Source organism: Bombus vosnesenskii, unplaced genomic scaffold, assembly GCF_011952255.1.
Source record: "Bombus vosnesenskii isolate JDL3184/JDL3185 unplaced genomic scaffold, Bvos_JDL3184-5_v1.1 scf7180000013297, whole genome shotgun sequence".
In the NCBI taxonomy this organism is placed as follows: Eukaryota; Metazoa; Arthropoda; class Insecta; order Hymenoptera; family Apidae; genus Bombus; species Bombus vosnesenskii.
Window position 1 is genome coordinate 813,614 of NW_022882947.1, and position 11,951 is coordinate 825,564.

Sequence of the window (11,951 nt, forward strand, 5' to 3'; positions counted from 1 at the left end):
TCTCCGTAACTCTTTCGTCGAAACAATCTTTCTCAAACAATGTGACACCATCGTCCCACAAACCTCTCCTCTAAAAGCAACATACAAGGAACACGTTCAGAGGCAAACCGTAAGAAATCTGCTCCGAAAAAGTGATCTCGCGTCCTTGACGATATATTCGAGCCATCCTCGCTAGCGACGCGTTCGATGTCGCTAGAAGAACGAATCCATTGACCTAGTTCGACGAACAGGCACGAAAAAAGAGAAACATATATACCGATAACGAGGAAAGAAACGTTAGAGACGGCGATCCGCTTTTGCAAACTGGCTAGTCAAGGCTCCTGGCGAGCATTGACGTAAAAGCTGGTGGCTAGTCGACGCTCGAACCATGCATTTTCCCAACGAACCGCTTTGTCGTTATCCGCTACGGGTCGAAGAAACGAGATCGTCGGGTTGGACTGACGATAAGACACCGCTAGACCAAGTAAGCGGGAATTCAGTTACGCGGCTTTCGAATAAAACCTTTCAACGGGGATATCGTATGCGAGGCGTAAACTTTTTGTCCTGTTATATCGTCATGCTAGGTGGCCTGTCGCGGGTTTGTACACACACGGTGTACTCTTTGAAATTCTGCGCTATCCGATGTATACAGCCATTCGCGAAAGTATCGATACACCTTGTGGTATTTTTGTTTCAATGAGACATATGACGGTCTACCAGAAACGGAACCGATCATTTCTTGCACGATGTTCGACTTCGTCGTATCCAAGTACCCGATAGGTAGATGGTTAATTCTTAAAACAAACGACTTACTCTCGTAAATATATTTATGACAAGGAGATGACGGTAGTTTACTATGAAATGATTCGTTCGTGGAATTGACTTTGGCAGAGATTGCGAGAAAGTTTCTCGGTCCAACGAAGCCATTAAGCGTTGCAAAATTTCAAAGGACGAATCGGTACCACCGAGAGTTAAGTGGTAACGTTGTATTTCAAAACAGAGATCGTTCGACACGGTTCGTCGTAAGTCGAAGCGGAAAGTTTAAAGAACCGCAGCTGCGCAGAGTATGAACGAGTCATTTCGAAACTGTGTGCGTATGACGATTGTCGATCTCATAAACCATAAACCGTCTAAGGAACGTCAAACGCAGTCCGTTGTTAATAAAATAATTTTTCTTCCAGTCAATTTTAATTATAACGATCGTATTCTCCGTGGAACATCCGGTAGAAGTCTCCGGTAGAATATGCGAATAGAACATAAACCACGGACAGACCTCGAAGAAGAATTATCCTCTTCTTTCTTCTGTTAGCTTCTCTCGTTCGAGGTCTCTGGCAGGTCAGCTATAGCGGGTGGTCCCTTTTCTTCGTCTCTCGTACCTTCGAAGCATCTGCGAATACCTGAGACGCGTTCGAACAATTCCTTCGCGCTACACCTGGTGGTCGTCGATGTATCCTCGAATTTATCCAAAGTACAGCAAGAAGTATCTTTTTACTAAATTGTCCGTCGTAGAGCGGAGAAAGAATTGCTAATAAATCATTGGCGATAACTTACGTGCACGTTCTATTTCCGCAAGAACGATTCGCTGGTTTGATTCTACTATAGATAGATTCTACTACAAGCGAATACGCGTAGTATAATACGAACGAATAATACGTCTACATACCGTAGAAAGCAGCGATCTAATCGAATTTTACTACTCCGATTAACCGTACGTTCGTCTAGCGAAACAAGAGCGTAACTTTCTATCGAAATTGTGCAAGACGCTTTATAATTTATATTGCGCTTCGCGTTAAAGACTCTATTTAACCGTGTACGCGATCCAAACGGAAATACGTATAACGTTGGCGATGCCGGCGTATCCGTTTAGAAAATTCCGATTCGAATCGAGTTTTTAACGTTGCGAGGCACGAGCTCGCCTCTCTCGGATCCAGAACAAAAAGCTCGATGTCTGATTCATCGCTCGTTTTGCAAACATTATGGCAAAATACACTCGCACTAGATTTCAACACTAAACTATTCAAGTTGGAAGAGAGAGAGAGAGAGAGAATCGTGAAATCAGTGACAGAACGTTGTTTCGGCTTAATGGAGAAAGGAACTTTATCATTTTAGAGACGAGACAAGAAGAGATGCTCGTTCTACGAAAGCAGAATTTAGTTTATTCTTACTTTTCGTAGGAGAAAGGAGACGTCGTATCTGTTTGCACGGTAAGGTTTCTAATAAAACTGACACGTATTAATCACTCGCAATTACAGACTTCCTTTATTTGCGATTCATATTGGATATATAATAGCTCTTTATTTCTAATATTTTGTTTTCTCGTAGTGTTACAAAACTATGTAGCAAGTTGAATGGACTTGCTATTTGAATCGATAAACGTCTGTTATACAAAGCAACAGGACAATGGAAATCGTATCTATAGAAATATATAACAGATCAGCTGCTTAATTTCCTCGTCGATCGTCGTTGAAAACTGTAGAGCGTAATTTCAGGAAGTTTTAGAATATCTTGCAACAACTATCGTTGATCGACGTTTCGGTTAAAAGTATCGCTGCTCAAATTACTTTTCCAGCAAAAGTTTTCGCTTTATACCGTCTGCCATTCGGGGTTTGCGTTCTGTCATTCATCAAGATGATCTATCTACATCGAGATTGCCTCGATATTCTAAATCGATCGCTTCTTGTTTTTCGCGATGGTCGAAGGTTATACAACGTTTCGCGGATAACGCGTGTATATAAATGTCATTACAAATGTCACGTACATGTACCGAGAACCCGACGGAATTTCATTCCTTTTTCCTTTCGTAATCGAGAATTCGTGACCAGGTAACATTATTCCGTTAGTCACGTAATTATGTTCACTTTCCAAACTTTATCCTGTTTCGCAGCGAGCGGGAAAACACTGTCGTCCGTTTCCAGGCTCTACGAATTTTATCGACTCGTTTCGTACTCCAAAGATCTCGAATTCTATCCGATTAACTTCCAACATTTTCCAAATGATCATTCGATAGCCAGATATGTCGTTTCCTCGAATGGATGTTTAAAAGAGCTGTCGGAGACGAGTTACGCGAGGTCAGCGTTAATATCGGACGAGGATTCCTAGGACGGAGGTGAAGACTCGTAAAACCGAGACTCGAAAGAGCGAACCACGGCTCTTAGAGGAACGCAATCGTGTCAGAAAATTACGAAACGCGATAGCAAATGCGTGCAAAACGTACACGCCAGCGATCCTACTTTTAAAACTGTCGCACTCGTTGAGAGTTCTCGCTTACTCGCATCTTTCAAACGTTCAACTCGCAAGGGCCGCGTTGATCTCGTCGAGCCTAACTTTAGTCGCAAGCAACTACGACTTGGCGCTTATTTTCCGCTGCGTTTCCTCCTCGATAATTTACCCAAGTCGCGACGTAATTCATTCAGAGACGGCTTCGACTAATCGGGACGTAGAATCCTTTGCGCTTAATTGAATAACGAAGTCGATGACCCCTGAAAGCAACACTTTGCCAACTATGACGAACAATTTTGAAATTGCCAATTTGTATTAACGTCGCACGATTCCAGGCATTGATACCTGTCTTATTAAAAATTGCTCGAAATTAGGGCCATTGTCGAACCTCGGACAAGGGCTCCGCGATTAATCAAAGTCACCGCCGTGTTTGTCTTCTATGAGCGATATCTCGATTTAAATTCAGATGGTATTTGCGAATAGCATAACGAATTAGAGATAAGGGACAACCTTGATTACAAGATGAAGCAACCTATGCAAATGAGTAAGTTCTTGTTCAGGCATTAGTGTATTGCGTTACCGTATTGCATTACGCACAATAAGTAAGTACCAGGGGCTAGCGCGTTCCTAGATTTTCAATCCCCTTCCCATTTGCGAAACCGTCGTTTTTTTCTTTTTTTTTTATTTTTTATTTTATTTTCTGCCTTCTGAATGGTAATCCGACGCTCCGTCGTGCTGTAACGCGACTCCTATTGAACATCTGGATAAATACCTTATTTACGATCACTTCCTACGATAATATAACGTAATAGGTTAGAAAACGTATAGCGGAACGTAATACGAGGTCAGCGAAGATTTGAAAGAACTGTGGGAAAAATTAAACTTTACGATCGTCCCTCGAGATGTTGAATATTAATGTCAAGTACGAACGTTCTGGTGAAATTCGCGTTGGCACAGCTCCGAAACCTTGTCCTTTGAAACGCTTTTCGCTATCGTTATTTATAGTTTACGAGGAAATAACTTTCTCGAGTATCCGTCACGCGAGGAATTTTTATCGGGACGCGGGCTTTCATCGTGGCTGAACGTTTAACCTTCAGGTGCATGGGGTCTCGTTTTCTCCGTTCGTTTACCGCTTCGCTATGCGAACAGACTTTGAAGCAGAAAATCCTCGTAACGACACCACCGTGTTAATCTATTCAGAGAAAATAAGTAAATCGCGATAACACACCTCGAGAAGCGTTCGCTCGCACGTGTAATCTTGAACGACACATATTTTTAAATGTACGCGGAAATATGAAAAAATAAAAACGATTGATCGAAGCTACGAGGTCATCGTCGCAAATAGCTTGACGCGTTCACCGCGACAGATTCTTTTAAAGACTTTTCTATTTCACGATACGGGACTCTGCCATGCCATACTCGTCTCGGCGTATGTTTTGTATCGCGCTTTCACGTTTGAAAATTTTGTCAAATACGTTACAACGTATTACAATTGTTTTAATCCAATTGATACGTATCCTATAATATAAAGTATAAAGTATCCTTAGCGGCACGGGACAAATAACAGCCGTACAACCAACGAGTCGTTACATTTTTGCCTCTAAGGAGCAAACGAGTCTCATAGAATTTCTCGCTATTATTACGTGTTACGTAACTTTGTCTTGCAAATACTTAATTAGCGTTTATTTCGTTGAGAAATGTGGAAAGATGACGGCGATATAAAAAAAAGAGGCGGCAGCCCAGAGGAAGGTTCGTTACGGGGCCTGTATGTCCCGTATCACGGTGAACGCGTTAACATCGCCGCATAGGATCGTAGGAAACTTCGAATCTCCGTTCGTACGAGTACGTTTCCCAATTTGAAGGTTCGTGTTCTGTTCTCCGGTAGAGTAACCGAAGTGAAACTTTCGAGCGGCAGTCGCGATCGTTCGATGCGAACTGAGCCAAACTGATAGATCGGCAAAGTCCAGAGAAGAGTCGAAGAATGGCCAGTTATCCCGGGGAATCGCATCGGTTGGAAACCGGTTCGCAACGTAAGTCTCTTTGTACCGGCGGGTTCTTGACAGGATACGTTATATGCACGCGAGGAAGTGAAAGCAACGTTCACGGGACAATACGGCCGTGGACTATCCCCTTCTCTCAACCCTCTCTTTGACAAAATATCCACGTATTACCGAATTACAGTATAGATCCTAACGAATCATGGACGCGCTATAGAAGACGCGCCAGAAATAGAAAAGAGGAAGACGCGTGAAACCTGGAGCGAGCCGAATGCGTATCCTTTTCTCTCTCGTTCGTTCGCCGTCTTCGTCTAAAAGGCCGAACATCGCGCCTTCGTTGCTAAAGTGAATCACCTTCGACGGTTTAAATTATGCCGGCGCAACAGTAAATCAAGCATTTCGCGAAAGACGAGACAACGCGAAGAGATGCATGCACTGGAAGAAGCGGCTGGTGGCCTCGTTTAATCGAGAAGAGCACGCCTCCACGACAGATATACGATATACCGAGTGGCGGAACGAGTTACGCGTTGAGAAACACGCTCCAAGCTGTTGTCGAGCTTCGCAAAAACCAAGCTTTCACGTGTCTACCTGACTTTTATGCGACGGATGATCGGAGAAAACGGAGATACCGGCCAATCGCTCTGTTAAGGCATAGAAACTTCGAGCTCGGCGATCTGAAAAGTTCGTTTAATATTAAGAAATCTTTCTGATTGTTCGTATAAAGGTGAATCGTTGTAACGAGTTGATTCGATGACACGCAGCTGCTTCTTCCTTTCTTTCTTTCCTTCTTCGTAAAGGTTTCGATAGAAGCGATATCCTTAGGATACCAGTTTCGCTTCTTTCGACCATTGCCATTTTAGATCGCACGGAAATCAAACTGATTATGAAGTCAAACGCTCGCTTATGGATTCCGCTATTAGATCGATGAAATTTTTAGAAAACGTAATCGATCGGTTTCGCTGCCGAGTGGCTCGCCTAACGAGAAAAAACGATTACTACGAATAGAAAATATAGAAAGTAATAGAGGAAACGAATTAGACGTTTCCCAGCACCTAAAGAAGGCCAAATGTCATTTATCACGGAGGAGTTCACGTTCATAGATCTCTCTCGTCTTTTTCTTCGCGTAGCCATCGGTAATATTTCAACTTGAAGCGTACATCGTGCCAACCGATTATTACCAACTCGTGACGAATATTTATAGCGGCAACGGTCAGCTACGATTGGCTAATCGTTTTCATTTAACAATTACTCTCCCTTCCTCGATCTATTTCTGCGCCGGCTCGCGCTTTTCCTAGAAAAGAAACGCGGATCTAACGAATCCAGATGAAGTCGATCCGTTTACAGAGAGGGTATTGTCGCGAACGAGTACGCGTTTCTCGGAATTCCGATGCAAACCACCGTAGCGTCGGTTCGATCAATTTGCAGATTTCCACCGATCCACGCTATATCGATTCGATGGAACGCCGAAAGGATCGACTTTAGGATTTACGTCGATCAAACGTTCTTCGTTCCTCCCAGCGAATAGTACGAGTTCTTAAACCCCATTTTTCGCAACGTTTTCTTCTCATTACGTTAACGCGAAGAAAATAATCGCAGCTTCGTCGTACGCGATCCGATAGCGACGCCTAAAATCGCCGATTGCACGCCGAGTATCGGTAACAAAAATTTTGAAGTCGACGGTATCTTGCTAATACCTTGAAAAATTACTAAACCGCATAAGGGAACTTCCGCCGGGTAGATAGCAGTTTCCTCCGCTTTACGTTCTCCGAGCGAAGGAGCGAAGAAAGAAACGACGAATTGCGGAATAGCGCTCCGAAGAATTGTTTACGGTCGGTAATAGCGGCACAAACAGTCTAATCGGAGAAGCAAGAACGTGGGCGAAATCGAGTATACAATGCACACGTTAACGGTAAGCGAACAGAAAACTGCACAGGTACCGGATGCTTTTATGAATAGGCCCATTGTGCGCTAAGGGATTGGGTCTGAGATAACTGCGTACGTTCGTTACATCCGGTCCACACTCGCGTCCACGCGCTGAAAAATGTTGATTACTATAGCAGAGAGGGCAATCTTTACACACTGCCGCGTGACGCAATTTGCTCCATTCGGACAACCGCAAAATTACCAGTTTTACAAGATGTTTCTTATTTTTCGTCGCGCTTAAGATTTCTTGCGGGGTTTTTGGTCGTGCGAGATTTTTTAGTGAGGCACGCGGTTTAATGCCGCGCATTTATCACGAAACATTGCTAAAGAAGCTCGGTATAACATTATCTAAAAAGTAATTATTAACGAGATTGGATATTTGAAAACTTTGTTAAACAGTGTAATTTAAGGCCCCGACTGTTACCCTAATTTATCAGTTAGAACCGCTTCTTCGATGATAGCGGCGCGGTTTATCATCGAATAAAAGTACGATCGATGAAAGGAATTTCGAAAAATCCGATTCTGTCGATACGATTGTATCTTTGATGTTTCCACGTATGATAGAAGAATATGATTTGTATGCGTTATATAGCATAAGCTTGACGAGTCGTCTAATGTGTTTTTGATTATCTGCTGCGAAGATTTCAACAGCATGCGTCCGCTGGATTGCAGGATTTTCGAGATAGCGTAATTACATCTATCGAGTTACTTCGGATTGAAATATTAGACGTTCCAAGTTATCTAGAAACGCGAATCAAATTGTTCGCGTGTAACGCTAAATATGTACAGAAATGAAATACGAATTTCAATTACGACGAATACGAGGAATTAAGATTTCATAAAAAGTACATCTGCGTGATCCGCAGCTTATCCTGCCAGGTTCCATCGTGCGTAACAAACCACGCAGGTATTGCTCGAATTTTGTAATAATCGATTTTTGCGCCAACAACTACGTCATCTGGTTCTACCGACTGATGCACAATATTCTCCTTAACGTGCATGATACGGTCGATCGTTTGTTAGCGTGAACCGCGACTAGTGGAAAACTTCGTCGAAACGCGATCGCCTGCGCTGGTTAGTCGAAATTTATCTCTCGACCGCGTTAGGAAAAAGCAACGAGAAATTTTCGTTTGATGTTTACTTTCGTTTAATTTGACAAAAAAAAAAAATTGTGTTCTCAGGAAAAATCACATCCTGCTCGATGATACTGTACGTTGTGCGGCACGAAAATAATGTCCGGACGATGTTTGACAGTTCCAGCAAATACTAATTGTTCGACCTTGTTTGCAGAGGGTAAAGTGGAAGTGTCTCGCGATGGCAAATACTTGAGCACTCTGGCACCGGGCAAGGTGCTCGGTGAGCTGGCAATTCTTTACAATTGTAAGAGGACAGCGACGATAACAGCGGCTACAGATTGCCAGCTATGGGCCATCGATCGGCAATGCTTCCAAACGATTATGATGAGAACCGGCCTCTCGCGGCAGGCCGAATACACGGATTTCTTAAAGAGGTAAAAATCATTTCCACGCGATAACTGTATCAGAGCGGAAGAGCGAAGACACGCTTAACGAACGACGTGATTTTGTTTGTTTCAGCGTTCCTATCTTCAAGAATTTGCCCGAGGAGACTTTAATCAAAATTTCAGACGTATTGGAAGAGGTAAAAGCTTTGGTATCTTCTCGATGATACTCTTCTCGTTTCTCGTTTATTCCATATCGTGTACGTACTTCTACAGACCTTTTACAACAATGGGGATTACATAATCAGGCAAGGAGCAAGAGGAGACACGTTTTTCATAATAAGCAAAGGGCAAGTTCGCGTGACGATAAAGCAGCCCGATACTCCGGAAGAAAAGTACATCAGGACGTTAAGCAAAGGCGATTTCTTCGGCGAGAAGGCGCTTCAAGGGTAATTGTTTCAAATTTCATTAGATTATTATAAAATAGGGGAATTCAATCGGTATAAGGGAACAATTTTGGATATTAAAACGGTAAACAACGACGAAAGAGAAAAATTTAACTTCTAATTTGTATTCTTTGCTTGCCAAATATAGGACGTTACCACAGTATGTACGTAGTCGATATACTATATGTCGCACTTTCGTCTCGTCATAATCCCACGGTATCGTCCTAAATATTAAAGTGCACGAAACGTTTCCACAGAGACGACCTGAGAACGGCCAACATAATCGCTGACGATCCGGAAGGAGTGAGTTGCTTGGTGATAGACCGTGAAACGTTCAATCAGCTAATCTCGTCTCTGGATGAAATTCGTACGCGGTATAAAGACGAGCTCGTGGAACGTAGAAGGTGAGCCTTTATGAACTTACAGTTCGCAATCCGATCGTACGCCGGTAAAACGTGGCTTTATTACTAATAACCGCGTTAACTCTCATGAACGTTAATTATACACGACCATAATCATGATCGTGAATCGTCTGTTAAATCCCTGGTCTATGTGTATCTGTATGTTATGTTTCACGCCTACTACCTAGGATGGGAGAATAGAGCGTGCTATCTCGGAGTAAGTTTCGCGTTACGGTACAACCATGTGTGTGCTAATGATTCAACAATTAAGCTAACGTTTCGCTTTTTTCTTCGAGACGTGCCAGCAATTTGCATTAATGCCGCGTCGCTTAGAATAGAGGCTCGCATAACACGGAAAAAATGAAAAAGATTAGAAACTAACTAGTTGTTAATAAACCCTATTAACGCGGTATTAATGTAATTTAAGAGCATAGCATCTCGATATAGTTACTCTTAAAAATACTCTGATTACGTTAGATCGCTATTAGGTAATATTTCAGGCTAGAAAGACATTTTCGCTTGTTCTTTTATTACTCGTTGGCAATTATTTCAATTTCTGACAAGAGTGTACCAGCGAAAAGTTAGTGTAATTAGCGATCGTGCAAATATAGAACGAACGAATCCATCATCCGAATAACGCTTTGATACAGGTTGAACGAGGAATTCAGAGATTTAAGGCTACAAGATCTTCGACCACTGGCTACTCTAGGTGTAGGCGGTTTCGGAAGAGTCGAGTTGGTTCAAATAGTCGGGGACAGCAGTAGATCCTTCGCTCTAAAACAGATGAAGAAAGCCCAGATCGTTGAAACACGACAACAGCAACACATTATGTCGGAGAAAAGAATTATGGGCGAAGCTGATTGCGACTTTGTCGTGAAGCTGTTCAAAACGTTCAAAGACAGGAAATATCTTTATATGCTGATGGAAGCTTGCCTTGGTGGCGAACTCTGGACTGTTCTAAGGGACAAAGGTCATTTTGACGACGGCACGACACGATTTTACACCGCTTGTGTCGTCGAAGCTTTCGATTATCTTCACTCTAGGAACATTATATACAGAGATCTCAAACCGGAGAATCTTTTGCTTGATAGTCAAGGGTAAGATGATTTTTAACGTAGATCTAACGTACAGGATGAGGTAAAGAAAATTTCCTCCGACACGTATCACTGTACATAGATGTGATACAGCAACGTAACATCGACGGCATTCTTAAACGCTAGTCATACTTTTTAGATACGTAAAACTGGTTGACTTTGGTTTTGCCAAGCGTTTGGATCACGGGAGAAAAACGTGGACTTTCTGTGGTACACCCGAGTATGTTGCACCGGAAGTTATTTTAAACAAGGGACACGATATCAGTGCCGATTACTGGTCCCTTGGTGTACTGATGTTCGAACTTCTCACGGGTACACCGCCATTCACTGGTGGCGATCCAATGAAAACTTATAACATTATTTTAAAAGGAATCGACGCTATAGAATTTCCTAGATCGATCACACGAAATGCAACTGCGTTGATTAAAAAGCTGTGCAGGTAATGATTAAACTATTATCATAATATTAATTAAACTATTATCGGATAGACCGTGAAATTAATTATTTATTTTAAGGGATAATCCTGCAGAGCGTCTTGGATACCAAAAAGGTGGCATTAGCGAAATACAAAAACATAAGTAGGTGTATCAAAATTTGTATTAGTTGCGTAAAAAGAAATTAATTGCGTGAAAAAGAAAAGGGAGAGAAATTGTTTATCAACGATCCTATTTTCTCGTTTAGATGGTTCGACGGGTTTAACTGGGAAGGCCTCAGATCGAGAACTCTTGAACCTCCAATCATGCCACGAGTTCAAAGTGCCACCGATACAACGAACTTTGACGAGTATCCTCCGGATTCAGATCCCCCTCCTCCTGACGACTTATCCGGCTGGGATAATGATTTTTAATCGATATTTAATTTATTTGTTCAAAGAAATCGTTATTTCCGAAAGAGAAAAATGTTGGAAAAAGCTTCGGCTCGTGTCGCAAGAATCGCAAGATAATTGGAAGGTCGGTGGAGAACGTGACCATCAGCATCCGCATTTATTCAACGAGCTGGTACTATGTGATGTTTAGATAATTGTTTAAAATAACATCGATCGCCGAATACTATAATACAAAGAAAACGAAACTGGCCTGTGATACGATAATTAGGCCGTTGAAAATTAGCTTTTCCAAACTTTTCGAGTCTATCGAATGATCCATAGATTCGAACATAGAGAAGATTATCTTTTTACCGTACTATCTAACGAGAAATATGAATTTTCAAGACGTCGGCCAAAATATTATTGGCATGAATTAAACATGCGTCTAATTTAGGAAAATCTTTACACACACGAGCTCGCGTTCGATAAGATTAGAACTCGAACGTGGCATCGTGAGACGCGCACGAATGCGTTAAGTGCCATACCTAACAAAGGTAAGAGTCGAATACGATACGTGTGTACGAAGCGTCCACCTGAACGTGCACGATGTACAGTGAACTTAAATTGT

The 11,951-nt window shown here is 42.3% G+C and overlaps 1 protein-coding gene across 3 annotated transcripts in view; it reads left to right on the forward strand.

Annotated features, from left to right (window-relative positions):
- The window catches only part of LOC117233582 (cGMP-dependent protein kinase, isozyme 2 forms cD4/T1/T3A/T3B), a 54,200-nt gene extending 42,471 nt beyond the window's left edge, over positions 1 to 11,729 (forward strand). For all 3 annotated transcript variants that reach the window (XM_033494019.1, XM_033494020.1, XM_033494021.1), the window contains 8 exons: positions 8,409 to 8,628; positions 8,714 to 8,777; positions 8,854 to 9,026; positions 9,281 to 9,427; positions 10,075 to 10,521; positions 10,658 to 10,957; positions 11,034 to 11,096; positions 11,200 to 11,729. In XM_033494019.1, the coding sequence (XP_033349910.1) occupies positions 8,409 to 8,628; positions 8,714 to 8,777; positions 8,854 to 9,026; positions 9,281 to 9,427; positions 10,075 to 10,521; positions 10,658 to 10,957; positions 11,034 to 11,096; positions 11,200 to 11,365 (1,580 nt within the window). In that variant the 3' untranslated portion in view covers positions 11,366 to 11,729. The remainder of the gene's footprint in view (positions 1 to 8,408; positions 8,629 to 8,713; positions 8,778 to 8,853; positions 9,027 to 9,280; positions 9,428 to 10,074; positions 10,522 to 10,657; positions 10,958 to 11,033; positions 11,097 to 11,199) is intronic.
- The last annotated feature ends 222 nt before the right edge of the window (positions 11,730 to 11,951 follow it).